Source organism: Tinamus guttatus, unplaced genomic scaffold, assembly GCF_059628265.1.
Source record: "Tinamus guttatus ecotype Peru unplaced genomic scaffold, ASM5962826v1 Tinamus_guttatus_pri_ptg001150l, whole genome shotgun sequence".
NCBI classification, from domain to species: Eukaryota; Metazoa; Chordata; class Aves; order Tinamiformes; family Tinamidae; genus Tinamus; species Tinamus guttatus.
In genome coordinates this window covers 2,903,300-2,919,277 of record NW_028289684.1, presented here as the reverse complement: position 1 = coordinate 2,919,277, position 15,978 = coordinate 2,903,300, and the positions used below count along the sequence as shown (strand labels likewise).

The 15,978-nt window shown below is 47.1% G+C and overlaps 1 protein-coding gene across 1 annotated transcript in view; it reads right to left on the bottom strand.

Annotated features, from left to right (window-relative positions):
* Positions 1-15,978, bottom strand: part of TOX2 (TOX high mobility group box family member 2) — a 119,912-nt gene that overhangs the window by 19,657 nt on the left and 84,277 nt on the right. Inside the window, exons 4-5 of the mRNA XM_088538744.1 lie at positions 8,425-8,664; positions 3,875-4,102 (exon numbers count right to left, since the gene is read on the bottom strand). Of these exons, the coding sequence (XP_088394870.1) occupies positions 3,875-4,102; positions 8,425-8,664 (468 nt within the window). The remainder of the gene's footprint in view (positions 1-3,874; positions 4,103-8,424; positions 8,665-15,978) is intronic.

Here is a 15,978-nt window from a genome sequence, read left to right as displayed (position 1 = left end):
CTTTATCATCATGAGGCTCCAGGCTGATGGTTCCTTTGTTCCAGAAGGCAGGAAGGAATGGGAAGATGATCAGTGCAAGACAAGATAACCAGCAGATGACAAAAGCCCACAGGCAACTTGCTAAGATGCTCTGGAGAGTTTCCTAGACTTACCAACCAGATACAATTTCCTTGACCAAGGACAGCCACTACTGGCTAAGGGTCACCTGCTTTCAAGTGGAGACTGCCTGCAGAAGGGTTGACTGCCATGGAAAAAGGATGAGAGTGGGCAACAGCTCTGCTCGGTGGTATTAACTGTAACCTGGACGAGTCCAGGGCCAGACCACCGTGTCCATGCCAGGGCAAAATCCTCCCTCCCGAATGAGCAAGATTTGTTCCAATCTAGGGCTCAAATCATTCTGATTCATGTCAAACTAGGCAGCTCCTTTAAGCCTCTCTGGATAACGCTGTGAATGCTGGTTTATATGTGTTAATGGAAAAAAAAATAACAGAGGCATGGCATTCAGCGAGCCTTGAAGGGGGAACAAGAGCTGAAGGAGGATTACAAAGACAGGTACCCCATTTGATGATAATGGCTAAATTAGCATTTCACTTTCTGCTAAAGTATGAGCTATCTCTACAGGAACAGCTGCTAAACTATTTGCAAAGTTCAAAGAGTAGGTATTAATTTTTTTTAAAGTCACATTCTTTAGATTCCCATGTAAGCTCCTTAGAAAGGGCCCTGCCAGCTGTTGAAGAATGAAGATTACAATGTCCCACTAATGCAGTGCCGAGATATTTAAAGTTATTATTATTTATTATTGTTCTCAGCACACGCCTGCACTGGAAAGGGTTAAAGTGGGGAAGAAAACCATGCGACTTGCTGAACAGGTGTCCTTGAGCAGCACTCAAGGACACAGAGATTGCTAATCCTGTATTCCACAGCATGATCAAATCACCAGGCAACAGATATAAATAAAAAAAGGCAGGAAATAAGGAAATTTAGATACAAGTGTGTCAGAGGGAAAATGTAGATTCATTGTGAAGAGGCTGGGAAGAGAAGAAGAAGGAACAAAATGACAAAGGCACAAATGATAAACCAGCAAGAACTAATGGACGGGGAAAAAAAGCCTCTGTGAGATGCATGTCTGTGACAGCAGCAGCAAAAACGCTGCTAGATTATACAGTTTCTTGCATAATACGCATGCTGGTTCCCATTCGGTGTTTGTCTTCCAGCTAGTGCACAGGGAAGAAAACGTATCTGGAACGGGACGTGAGCAACCTTTATTTTGCTTGCTTCATCAGGAGAAGAAAGCAAATTTGCTTGGTGGGAGCAGCAGCACCTGCTCAACGGCAAATAAATAGCTGTGGCTTTGATAGTGCATATAACCACGAGAGGTGGAGGATTAACCCTTGCAGGCCTGTCTGGGGCATCTGGAGTCTGGCTCCGTTTTGCAGAATGTCGATGTATTTGGGATATGACCACAGGCCAGCCCATGCCAGGATGAGGGGAGGCTTTTTTTGAGCTAAAATCTGGGTTATAATGGAGTACAAATGTCCACATCTGGCTTTCTGCAGGCCTACTTTGCCATGCTTGTGTAGGGATTTCCACCACGTGCCTTCTGCACTGTCCTCTGCAGATGGCAGTCTGCCTGCCCACTCTTTGCCCTGCTGGCAATTCTCCCTGAGGTTTCACCTACATGAAGAGGTCAGTGGGACCACATGCAGAGCTACGGGAGCCTCTCAATCTTACAGTCCTCCAAAATGTGGTTGTCCCTACAGCGAACAGCAGAGCATCAGCTGGAGTCCTTCCATTTTCTGCTGCAAGGAACCCTCTCATCTCGCTCCAGAAAAGTCCCATTGGGTGATGACAGATGACCTGAATGATGACCTGGTCCATCAAGCACTGGGAATCTGGGTAATTCCCAGCTTCCAGGAGCATTTTGGTCAGTTCCCAGGCTGGTGCATAACCGTTTTCCTCAGGCACCTTCCCCAAGACGTGCCAGAAGAGCATTAGTGATGAACATATGCATTGCAGCCCAAAACCCTTGGAAGAAAGGATCTGCTGTACATCCAAGGCACTGTGAGCTAGGACATATATATTTTCATGTATTAAAGATATTTTCTTCATTTAATGTGTCTTTTTTTTTTCCTATTGTATTGGCTTATGAATCTAAACAAAACTGGCTGGGGATGCTGGCAACTGGGGCAGCAGAAAGCAAACAGGGACTAAATAACCCATCATCCAGCCAAACCCGGCAAGAGTGAACGTGCCCCACGACACAAAGCGTCAATGCAGCCCCAGAGCCAAAGATAAATCGTGTCCCTGCAGCCCGAGTCCCGGGCAGGGAGGGAGCTGCCAGAGGAGAAAAGTATGCAGATGGAGACAAAGCCAGGAAGTTAATATTTAAGCATTCAGACAAGGAACAAATGACTTAATTAAATCAATTAGAGAAAGAGAAACGGAGCCACTTAAAAAGCATGTGTAAAGAGACTGCAAGGCTGCCACTATCTCATGAAAGAAAGAAGGGAGAGTTAGGGGGGAAGATAAACTGACTAGTTTAATCCATACTGTTAATTAAGAGCTGAGCATTTGCAGTGTGCTGAGTCAGAGTCAGACCAGCAGCTCCATCATAAAAAACACATTTTCAACTGAGTTCAGCACCTAACCTATAGGAAGATTTCTACAGAGACAGACCTAGATGTTGGGAAGGATGAAAGTGAGGAAAACAGGGGAATAAAAGCCTGGGAAGTTTTTTCCATGCTCCTGTAGCTCCTGGGCAGTTTGGATTGGTATGAAACTGCTCAGAGAAGGATGGAAAGCAAGGCTACCTCCTAGCATGACTTCCATTTCAGTGTTTTTTTTCCTCCCTGTTGATCCCTCCCCGGATCCTGGCTGCAGATACTGCTGATACACAGAGCAGGCCCGGAGTTGTCACTCTGATTTTAAAAGAAGGGCTCGGTGCTTATGGGAGGATCATGAGTTGCAGCATGTTTGGGTGCGGGGACTCATCGTAGACTATGTCAGATTGCTCTCTGCCTGATAAAAGGACATACTTGCCATGTAAAGTGTTCCCTGGGGTTTTCTCTATAGGCAACCAGCAATTACAGGCTTTTGTAAAAACCAAAAAGAACAGTTAAACCAGAATATAAAAGCCTCCATCTGAACCACACTGAAAGCTGCTGACAGCTATGGGGCAGGAGGGTTTTGCCTCTGAGACCACTTCAGAGATCTCCTTCCTAAGCTTTTAGAGCCCTGACATTAGATTTCAGGCCAGTGATGCAGAGAGCTAATAGTTTTTAGCAGTTTACAGTCACTCCTGGTAAGTAAATAAGCAAACACAGTCATCTCCCATCTAAGAATATTATAAGCCCATGCCAAGGAAAGATTAGTAGTGTTTTTTTACAAAATATGTTCTTATAAAGAATAATTAGTTGTCAGAAAAGCTCAGTCTCCCCCATGGAGTAATAAGGATTTTCCTCCTGGGGACGGGCCAAGAGCCAGGACTCCCACTTCTGACTGGTCTGGGAGTGCAACCCGCAGTGCCCCGTGGCAGCCTTGGAGGTGATTTGGGTAGCTCTGGATAGCACACGGAGCGATAAGGATGCCCGCAAATATTTCATCAAATATTGCTCTGACACTGCAGAAGGGACCTGGCCTATTCCTGGAGCCGCGGCAGCCCATGCACCAGGGTGGGACGGAGCTGATCTGCAAAACCCGTGAGCACTGCTCCGAGTGGCAGCAGCGCTTCAGCACCTCTCCTGCAGCAGCCTCCGTTTCTGTGCATACACTTCAGCCTGCTGAAGTCCCCAGGTACATTCCCGATATGCTGGATCTCTGCACCACAGAAAAATACATTTTGGCAATTGAAAAAAAAATTGCATTGGTAACTCACTTGTTTTTGTTCTTCTCCCAAACTGTCCCACATGGAAGCAACAATTTTCGATACGTCTCCAAAGGTAGCGTTTGGGTTTTGCCCTTTGATAGCCGCTTGCGTATCTCTGAAAAACAGGGCGTACGCTGACACGGGCTTCTGGGGCTCGTTGGGGTCCTTCTTTTTCTTCTTCTTTTGGCTTTTGGGCTTTTTGCCCAGGTCTGTTGACGGTCTTTTCTCTCCAGTAACCTGTAAAATCAAGAAGAGCCCCTTGGTGACCAGCAGATAACAGCCTGGTAGCAGGCCCTGCTGGAGGGTATTAATAAAAGGGAGGGATGGGACAGGGCATAGTTGGGGAAGGACATGTTCTTCCCTCCAGCAGGCTCCATCACAAACCCTTGGTAGTGCCCAAAGGATGGGCAGGCTATGAGCAGCCAGGTCTGTGCACCAGGAGAGCGCTCGACTCTTCCCATCCCCTCTCCCAACACATTCCCGGCTGCTCCCATGCTCGTCTTGCCTTCACTCCCTCTTTCCCCATGTGTCCAGCAGGCCGCAAGTGCTGTGGTCTGAGCTAGACATTGGGTTAGCCTGGGCTGGGGCTTGGGACCCCAAAGTGGAAACAGATGTTGCCAGGGAAAGTATCACAGAAAGAAGCAGATATGGCTCAGGATGCAACGCAGGGAGTGTAGGAAATAAGGTGAGTCGACATGTGAGGTTGTGCAAGGCAGAGGACTCCTGAACAGCACTTGAACGTGCACCACAGCTCTCAAAGCACTAACTGCAGCCAGTGACAGCTTACAATATGGAGAAGTATCTTTATCCTTATCTTAGAGTGGAGAAAAGCTTAAATACACCAAGGATGAAGCACATGAGAAGATAAAAGCATCAGGTACCCACTGGACACTGTGATCTGGGTCTCTTTCTTGTTCCTCGAAGGCAAACAGCTCTGCTAGCAGCTCTGCTCATCAAATCCCACTGTACTCAGATGCCTCTGTGCTTAGTGATTATGTTACTTAAGGAGCTCCTGCTCTACCAGGTGGATACTAATTGTAGCGCTTAGAAAGTGACCTGTTCTATCAGTAAGAGTTGACTACACATATATATTGAGTTGACTACTAATATGTATATGTATATTCTCTCTTGTTTTCTATACGTATATTTAAACTCGACAGTGCTCTGAACTCCAAGCCATTCAGAGAGGGATTGTGGGAGCAGAAAGTCTCTGTCCTGATAGATTTGCAGATTTGATTGCAAGCACTGGAGCACCTGGAAGCTCCACAACTTCAGAGGATGCAGTTGGGCTGGCACAGACCAGGCACAAGGAGGAAAGGACAGCAGCGCTAATGTTCTCCCTACCACCGCTCTTGACTGGTCATTAAGTCCAGCATCAGTGCAGTGACATTTGTCAAACAGACAGTGGCCATTAGTAAATGAGAACAGAGACAAAAAAAAAAGTTATATTTAATCTGAAATTGCCCAATTGGGCTTGAATCAGAGGCCTTGAGGTAAAAGGCCACCCTATTAGAAGAAAGAGATTCATAACAGGTTTTCAGTCTATTAGCAAGTGAGATGGCATTTTTACTAAGTGTAATGCTGTTTGATCCGCCCTGCTCTGAGAGCAACAAGGAGCTGACAAGAGCCTGCAATGCAACAACAGCCACGTCGCAATCAGTCCTGTTCAGGCAACACCCAAGTGCACCAGGAGACACGGGGAAGACAGCGGGTGCACAGAGCTGGCAGTGCCCGTGCTCCAGGCCATGGGGAGACTGGAGATAATCAGGGCTTTGCTGTGTTTTCCTGGGGCGAGTAGGTCCAGTGGGGTGTGGTAGGAACCAAGCAGCCCAAACATGGACTGAAGAGCATGCTTGAACAGCATACACCTTAGCATAGGCTAAAGGCAAGCCTAAAATTCAGGGAAGGAAGCAGTGGGAAAATGTGGAAAGGCTTCTGAGTTTATCTAATCTTTTACCCAAAGGTAGGATGCAAAAAAAATCTTTGAAAGAGCATTGGCAGCTGTGGCTATCAACCTCTTCCATCCTTTCTTCCTTACTTTTTTCCATTGATACCAGAGGAAAACTTAGCAGGAACAAAGGAATTCTGCAGCTTAGAGCCAGACAGTGCTCATCACTGCATAAGGCAGAAAGATCCTGTCCCATCCAGGACTGCTGCATTGGACTGGATGGCCCAGGAAGATCAGGATGGGTCCAGAGATATGTGCTGTGCTGGATCCCACCCCCAGCGAGGCAGTGTCTTCCTCTCCCAGAGCAATGGTGTTTCCAAGGTTTGAGCCATGTTCAAACCAACTGCGAATGCTCCTGCAGCCTGTGGAAGTGCATGGCCACCAGTCCCTTTGGGATGCTTGGAGCCTTCACCTGGATAGGAGACCCCTGAAGGGCGGGAACACTGAGGACACCATGATCTCTGTAAGGATGGAGAGATACCTCTAATCCAGATGTGATTTGCAGTCCTGAGCTATAAACTCCCTGACATGCCTGTGTGCACAGACACACAAATATACTGGTGTGAAGAGCATGTAAATGCACCAGTGAGGCTTGGAGGCCTCCTGAGACCACAGGCTTGCCGTGTTCGAAGGCCCTGCTGGGTCCGAAGCTCCCCTTGCTGTCAGACCCATTTGTTTCATGTGCAACTGCCTTGATCCTAAGATTAATTTCTGCTCATCAGATACTGCTTTCACAACTTGTTGTGAAAAGGTCATTCGCGGCCATGCAAAAAAATGACTGATGTTCCCTTTGAATGTCTCCAACAGCTGTGTATATAGAGGAAGAAAACAGAAACCTGCAGGCCACACAACTATTCTGCTGCTTTCTTTACACTTATGGTCTCCTTCTTCCACTAATACATCCATCTTGCTTCACCTGCACCTTGCTGCATAGTTTACAGGGCAGAAGAATGAGGAGGTATGTGCTTAGGATCAGAAAAAATACACATCTCTGCAAGTTGTCGTAATTTCGACATCTCATATCCCTCCTACCACAGCCTGCACCACTGGCTCCATGGGAACCTAAGGCTACCTGCCAAAGCCGCGTCCTTCCTGGTGACTCCTGTGACACCGCAGCACCAGGTACAGAGCCTGTGTGACACTCAGATAGAAACAAAGAACCTGGGCTGAAAGTAAGCTGAGAACTCACACTCTGCTGACATGGAAGTCTTTTGCTCCCAGGTAACTGCCACTTCCCTCTGTGACCCTGTGGCTGTCAGGTGGAGGTGAGGAACATGTGTAACTGCCCATCCCGCAGCATCCCCAGTGCATGATGAGAAAAGAGGGAGGCTGAGGGAGCTGGGCCTGTTCAGCTGGAGAAGAGAAGGCTGAGAGGGGACCTGAGCAGTGTCTAGAAGTACCTCAAGGGAGGCAGTGAAGAGGATGGTGCTGGCCTCTTTTCACTGGTGGCCACCAACAGAACTAGAGGTAATGGTCACAAACTGAAACACCAGAAGTTCCACAGGAACTTAAGGAAAAATTTCTTCACAGTGAGGATGACAGAGCACTGGAACAGGCTGCCCAGAGAGGTTGTGGAGTCTCCTTCTCTGGAGATCTTCAAAACCCGCTTGGACGCAGTCCTGTGCCACATGCTCTAGGTGACCCTGTGTATGCAGGCGGTTGGACTAGATGATCTCTAGAGGTCCCTGCCAACCTTAAGCATTCTATGATTCTAAGTCAGCCTGGATTTCCATGCAAAAGCATTTGCTGTTTGTGCTCAGTCCCAGAGTTTCTCTGCTTCTCCTGTCTCTGCACTTCTTACTACACTGGTTATATCTTCAGATCCTGTCATAACCCTACACTCTTGTGGGACAAGGTTACACCATCACTGCTTCTGGCATGATCCTTGGGAGCAGCACCTTCCAGAAAAAGGTTTTCCAGAAAGGTTTTTAATCAGCCCCGTAGGAACACAGTGATACCCTCGGACAGAGACCTGCAGGTGCAGCCCCATGACTGCCTCAAGTTGTCCTCCACAAGTACCCGCAGGAAGTCTCATGCACACAAGTTTTTTTTGATGGTGCATTTTGAGAAAGATGTTGGGCGACTGACCAAGGGCTCAGTGCAGGCTCCTGCCCTGATCTCTGCTTTGGGCAGCTCATCTTGAACTCCATTCTGCTGCCTATCAGCTTGTTTCTAGCACCTAAACTGCTCATGCTCTCACCCTGGTTGTATCTTCCCTCCCTCTTCTGGTCTCTTCAACTTGCCTCCAGAAATCTAATTTTGCCTCGGAAAATTTGCGGGAGGGAATAACCTCAGCACTGAATCAGCATTTCCTTGTTGAAGCCTCACCAGAGAAAGACCTTCAGCTTGATGTCTAGCAAACTGCAGAAAGAAAGGCAAAACTTTTTTGGGGAAAACCCTCTTCAACACCAGGTTTTCCTTGCCACACTTACTGCATGCACAACCCAAGCCCAACAAGGTTCAACCAACCCCATTCTTGGGAGAATCTCCTTCAGGGTCCATGGGAAAGAAAGACAAGAAGTCATTGCTCCTACCAGCGCAAGCTCTCGCTTACTGAAAAACAGCATTTGCCAGCTTTACTATCTGTTAAAAGAGGCATGACGGCACCTACCTTATAATGTGACTCTGTCTCCTCTTCCTGAGTAGAGCTGGAGGGAGATGGTGTAGCAGACTTACTTCCCGGGGGCGATGGGGAGCCGTGGGTACCACCGCTGCGCATCCCCATCTGGGAAATCAGCTGAGACTGGCTGAGCGCGCCCATGGGCCCGGCTAACATCCCTGCTCGATTGATCAGGGGCACTTGACGGCTCGAGTCATAGGAAGAGGCGTCCGAGTGGACCATCTCCTGGATCTGAGTTAGGAGAAGATCATTTTTTAATTCAGAAAATGTAGTTACTCATCGTACTGTCACAGCACTCCCTGATGAATGCTTGGTGACTGCTTTACAGTTATTCTATGGCATCTTTTTGCCCCCTTCCAGCCAGGCAAGAGCAGGGCAGAGGTAGCACCCCTGGGTCCTGCTCCTGGCCTGGACATGGAGGAGCTTTGGGTGGCTGGTTTTAACCCGCAGTAGCTCCGGTGCCCTTGTACACGGCCAACAGCTACAGCCAAGACACAGAGCTCATCGTCAGCATGTGTAGCATGCAACTGTCTTCTCCTTAATTTATGAATTAATAACAAGCAGCAAAAATACTTCTGGGCTCAGGATCTGGGAATAAACTCCCTTACTCTCACCTTTGCACAACTCCTGCCCAAAGCCACCATCGCCACCAAACCTGAGGCCTCTGCTTCCCCACAGCTCAAAGCCAGCAGAGATCAAGGCACTTCCCAAGGCGCATCCCAAACAGTCCAGCTCAAATCCAACTTCCGCAGCTGCAGTAACTGCTGATCTACAACTTCTTCTGGAGATGATGCTTCTGAATTTGTGAACTATCACAGTCAGTTCAGATCCTCCCTAAATGAACGCAGTAAAAATGAAAGATGCCCAGAAATGAACAACAAAGGCAGGTGATGCCTGCTAAGATTTCTAAACAGGAGCAGAATTCTGCATCTGCATCCAAGAGGAGAGTTACCTGGCCGAGCTGTCCACAAACACACATCACTAGGCTCAAGGAAATTCCAAGAAGGATTTCCCTGCCCGTTCCCGCTGCTCACTTCCTGATGCAAGCACCGGAGCGCATGGCCCTTGTCTCCCTGCCTGCCACCTGAGACGGTGACGCAAGTGCAACCTGATGCCTCCACGGAAGAAGCCGGCAGGAGGGAAATCAAACCCTGTCTTAACCATTTTCCAGACTTTCTGCTTTTTTGCATTAATCTGATTAATGTTAACATGAGTTTAAAGACCCGGGCTTTATTTATTAACCATCTTTATTTCCGATAAGCCCACTGAGGTGCAATCTCTCATTAACAGTGGACCCTTGCCAGCTCCATTAGCGCACGCACAGACAGCAACCCACTGCTCGAGCTCAGTAGGCTTCAGAGGAAATAAATCCAAAGGCAAAAAACAGATTTACCACCGCAGGTCAGGAATCAAGAGCTTTACACGGCATCCAGAGAGCGTGTTCTGCTCATGCTGTGAGGCTCGCCACGGGCAGAGCAGCATGTTAGAGGAGCAAATTTTACCAGATCTGTCCCTTTTCTGGATTAATTACTAATTACTAAGTACTGGGATATAACTTGCATGATGAAAAGTACACCTTGCATTTAAGTGGCCTCAGGAGCATGAACTTGACTTTGGGGCTGCACAGAGCCACTATCCTCAGCTCATGGGGTTGCAAAAATATGCCACATATATATGGGCACAGGGGTGGTTTGACTCCTGTAAGCCAGGATGCCACCACGGACTCGTTGTCCCCTGCCCTCCATGTCCTGAGACCCTTCACATCCCAAGACCCCTATACGCATATATTTATATATATGCATACATATTAAACAATCATATATTTATATATGATATATTGCATATTTTTATATAATTAATATATACATATGCATGTGGCACTATACGCACCTGAGCAGTCCCACTATTATTTAAAAGAGGAGCATTCTTATGCCACCTGCGAGGAGTCAGGGATGGCACCCATGGGTGCGCGGGCAGCCAGAGCCCTTTGCTGTGTCTGAGGAGGAAAGGGCCAACCTGCCTCGTCTCCTCGCAGTTTAATCCAGACCTGCCAACAAGCAAGCTGATCTAGCAGCTGCGAAGGAAAAGGATAATTTATTGTCCTTATTTTAAATTTAAATGCAGGAAAAGTTTATGAGATGGGGGTTTCATAAACGGAGGAGGCTCAGAAATGTCGTTTAAATTCTTTTAAAATTTAAAATATCATATTTGCATCTGCAGCCATGGCAGCCTCTTGGGTAAGGACTATATTAAGACAATTTTTTAAAAAAACTTTGATTACGTGGCCAATAGACCATAACAGCTCCCATTATCCATTAAATATGTAATCATGCACTTTTTCCTTAAAGTGCATTTTATTTATGCAGCCGAGCAGAACAAGCCCAGAAGTGCAATTATGGATATGGGATACGTACTGCAAGTTTTTAAGAAATTTGGAGGAAAAAACTAATACCTGCCTTTGTCCAAGGCCACATCCTGCACCGGGCACCTCGTGGCAGCAGAATGAGATACGGTCCTGGCTTGACTCTCCACACCACCGTCAGGATGGAATACACTCAGTAAGTAAGTGCATTTTACTTAGCAGCTTCCCAATGGTTGCACTAGCTCTGAGATAGCTCTCTTTTTCACAATATTCCCTTTTTTTTTTTTAATGAATATGCATTTTGGGCACACAAGGGCCTCAGCTAATCCTCCAAGAGGAAAGGAAGAAGAGGCTGCCGAAGGGCACATGCACCGAGCTCCCTGTTCCATGGGCAACCTCTGCTTTGACGGCACCAGGGACAAAGCAACATCAGAAACAGGCTAAAGACAGTGACTTGACGCCTGAGTGCTCTGGCAGCGAAGATAACATTTGGAAACACATCAAGGGGAGTTCCACACTGCTCATGCCCCCCAGCACCAGGGAGAATCCCAGCCGGGGTCGCCTGGGATGTGGGAGATCCCGCTGGGGCAGGATGCTCCGTGGCAGCACTGATCCTTTCTCCGCTCCGCGGCGCCCGCGAACGAGCCATTACCATCGCAATCAGCTGGGGAGAGAAATTATCTGCTGAGCAGCTTTGAAGCAAAGTTTTCCCAGCAGGCTTCTTCTGTACGGAAGTTTAAATGTGAACGCATGGCCACAACTGAAATGCTTAAAGATGATTTACTTAAAAAGAAAAAAAAAAAAAAAAAGAGTGTGCACGAGCAGGAGAGAGAGAAGCTGATAAGAAAATATATCCCCAATTACCACCCCTCCTCTTCCCGATTTGTAACTGCTCCTAATAAACTTTCATGGTCTATGTAAAACGCTTTAGTGCAGTGACAAATTTCTACAGGAATTTGAGATGTCTTGTTCAGAGTAATAGCTATCTCACATAGGTGCCCAGCTGCTATTGTAAAATCAGTAAGCATTTAATTGAAACAAATGACTATAATAATAGTACATTATCCCTGCAGGCTCATAGCCATAACAGTTTTAATTATTGAGTTAAAGAGTCAAACTAATTTATCCTTTAAAGTAACAGCCACAGCTTTGCTCTCGCTGATCATCCTATTACAAATATGAGAAAGAAAGGATTTAAGAAGGAGGCAATTTTTGTTTTTTGGAGGGGTGTCATCCTTCCAGAAAGGCTTGCTAGCACAGCAGGGGTCCCGGTGGCAAGACTGTGGGGCTGCAGTGGGCAGAAAAACCATGAAGATGTCCAATGGATTCACTGCAGCAGGGCTGAACTGGTCGGTTCATCTGGCTACCCTAAGTTGTAAAACCGCCCCTTGCAGCCTGCATGGTCACCTGGAGCTGGAGCTTCCTATCCCATCACTGCCTCCTGCTTTGGCTACATAAGCTGGGAGGTTCCCTGGACTCTCTCCCAAGGTTTCCTGTCCTCTGCTCATTTCTAGGGGTGTTTTTGAACGTCTCCATCAGCCTTGAAGTGCGGCTGCTCCCCATATCTCCCAGGTCCTGTCCAGCGTCACCTCCAAGCAATAACATTTTCTTACTCTGCTTCTTGCAAAATTATTTGGCTCCTGCATGTGGGACGATATGTCAGTTCCCCAAACGCATAGCCACTATTTGCAATGAGCTTCCCCTGCCACTCCAGGAGCTCTGGATCCATCAGGTCTCCTTCCTTCACTCCTGTCATGCTTATGGCATCACTGGCAGACTTCACTGGCAATCATTTATGCTTTCTTTGGCAAAAATACGACATGTGCTAGGAGGACGAGGTGACAAACCAATTGCTCAAACTCACAAAAACACCGATTTCGAGTTGTTCAACTTTCTCAATGTACTTTGTGCTTCCAAGTCATATGCCTGGCAGATGTCTAGGCACATTGTTAACATTGTTATCCTTCCCACCCAAACCTGTAATCTCATCAAAAAAGATATCAAGTTAGTCTGACAAGATTTGTTTTCCATCAGCCCATGTTGATTGGCATTAATTATATTACTTCCCTTTAATTCTTTATTAATTGAGGCCTGGATCTGCCACTCTGTTATTCTGTGAAGGACTGATGACAGACTGACACGGCTGTAATTACATGGGCTGTTCTGTTTCCCTTTCCAAATATTTGCACATTAGCGCTTCTCTAGCCCTGCAGATCTTCCTCGAGCTTCCCCCAATTACTGAACACCACCAGCATGCACAAAGCCAGAGCTGCTTGGCTAGCAGACACGTGCAGCCCCGCTCGCTCAGCCTGCTGGTGTAGATTGAACGTGAAGAAAAGCTTTCTCGCCTGGTTTGGACACTGCATAACTGGAAACTAGGCCTTTCCTGTTGGTCCTGATGATGCAGCCATACGTGCCAGAGCCCATCACCGGGGCTGCGGCACTGGCACGGTTTGTGTCACTCATGCTATACAGGCTACATTCCCACCAAAGCTGAGGTTGTCCACATCCTCGTGGCCCAGGGCATGATGCAGCCCAGCCTGGCAGAGCTGGATGAAGCAGCTTAGAGATGCTGCAAAGAGCGGGGAAAAGATCATCCAAAAGCAATTAAAAAGGCATGCAGCTTCCCTGTGGGAGGAGAAGCGGAAAATCGGAGGGAGGCAGCCTTTAATGCACGAGGAGTCTTCTCATGAAGACACTGCTTGCTGGAAGGGCTTGACCGGAGGATCCCACCAGCTCACTATGGGATTTATACATATTGCGAGCTGCGAATTCAAACGCTGGGATTGTCCCTACAGCCTGAGCAGGACGAGAGGCTGCCTGAAGTGCAAGGCACAGCGGCGTCGCCTTCCTCCTCCGCATGTGAACAGCCCTCCTGATTGAAACAGGACCTGCTGCCCTCGCTGTCCCTGCCATCCTCACCACTGTCCTGCAGCTCTCACTGTCCTTGTTGGCACCGTGTCCTCACTGTCCTTGCTGTTCTCATCGTGCTCGCTGGCCTTAGCTTTGCTGTCCTTGCCACCTCCTCCAGGCCTGGAGCAGCTGCGGTGCCACGTCCCCAAGGGGCCCTCGCTGCTTCCCGGATCGGGATGCAAAGACGGGGCAAAGCTACTCGCAACAGCCCAGCTCTGCTCGGCGGCTCCTGTAGGTGCTTCGCCATCTCAGCAAAGACCATGCATGAAGCAGTGCAGCCACTTAGAACTGCTCATGCCCAGCGAGCAGCCTGACCTCACCAAACTGGCACTCCTCAAGTCAGAGTTGAGCAGAACAGTCTAGAAAAAGGCGTGTGAAGAAAAGCCCTGGATTGTACATGCCTTTGGGGATGGGTCCCTTGCCCTTCGGATGCTCCAAAGGAGTCAGTCTGAGCATGCCATGCAGCTCCAGCTGGAAGACATTCTCTAGATAATGTATCCAATAAACTTCTGTTCGTGCTTTTTTTCTTTTTTAATACATTATTTTATGGGTAGAGAACATACCTGATAATTCAGCAAACATGTTTGCAGATAATCTATTCCATTAATTTCCAGCATGTTTTCTGAATACATTATTTAGCAATGTTTTCAAAACCATTTGTAGATGAAGGCAATTGTGGTTCATTCAGGCATAAGTTCATTGTCTCCCCAAAAACAGGGACCAGAATTTTCCTGTAAATTGGCCACACGGCTCTATTCTACTTAGCTGCAGAAGACATCACAAGCAAGTCTTAATTACCTCTTAATTTACAAATAAGAAAGGGAATGGTGTTCCATGGTTTCCCATGGCTGCAGGGTAGCAGCACCTCATGTCACATGCCTAATCCACCCAAGCATGGATGGAATGGGAAGCCACGCTGGTCCCATCATCTCCCTAGGTATTTTCTGTCCTCCCCTTGCAAGCTCCTGCAGCTCGTCAAACCCTTTCAGCAAGGTACAATTCACACTGTTTTATGCCTCTTCTGACTCTTCTCAGACATTTTAGATACTGCATTCCCCAAAAGCAATAGACTTGAAAGTAGTGATGGGCCTCAAAGTTTTATTGCATGGAGCATAAGAAAAAGAAGTAATTTTAGAACACAACAGAAAAACAGGAGGACTACATGGAAGGATTGTCCCTGTGAATTAAATACTGTAAATTAATTTTAAAAGTATCTCTTCTTTTTTCTCATTACAAAGTTTAACTGTCCACTTTTCAAGCATCTTAAGGAATTCCTGCAGTACTAGAAAGAGATGAAGATGAAAAACTCAACCAGTGGGGATGCCACATCTGCACACACACCACAACACTTCTCTTACACATCTGCAAGGAGTTACCCCTTTTTTCCCCAGCTCTGTAACCCTCGTAACCCCCGCGACAGCTCCTGGGCATGCCGTGAATTGGCTGCATCCCATAAACTGCTAACAGGAGACACTGGCTAATCTTCTTGTCCTTAATTACAGCAAATGCTGAAGACATTTAAAATAGTTGTGAAAAGCCCAAGTGAATATATATTGCACACAACTAATTGCAGAAGGAAATGGAGGACAGAAATTCAAGCACCAACTCCTACTGCAAGAGCCAGAAGTGGTAACTGTGTCCTAATTCCTGATACCTTCAAACACTTCTCATTTTTTAACTAGCCAATATAACTGCAAATGCTATTCCAACACAAATTATAGACATGCAAAAACTTGCAAAAACGCAGAATTAAAGACAAACAACTTCAGGAAGGGCTTATTTAAGTTCCAACGGCAACATTAACGCGAGCGGCTGCTTTGCCTGCCTGCCTGCTTTGTGTAATACATTTTATTAAATTAGCTGTATTGTATTAAGGAAGATTGGTGAAACAATATTCAGTCCAACAGGGTTTCACTCCTCTTTTGGTTTCTGAATGATAGAAAACAGATATCTGAAAGTTTCCCTTCTTTCCTTCTCTTTTAACATCACGGGAGCTAATTTTGGCATATGACATATGCCAGATCTGATGGTCCACCCAGGACTGCATTGCCAAAACAACATCAAAATGTTTCTAACTCCAGTTCTTATTTAATCCAGGTAGCTGCAGGGATTCGGATCATCAAAAGCACCCCCTTTCCTCCCAGAGCACATACCCCACATGGGAAAACAAGAGCCACAAGTGATCCTGTTAGAGGTTTGATTTTTCCTCCTGCGATTGCCTGCTGGTGCTGGGGAGCTTCATCAATTGAGTCCCAGGGTTCAGTCGATAC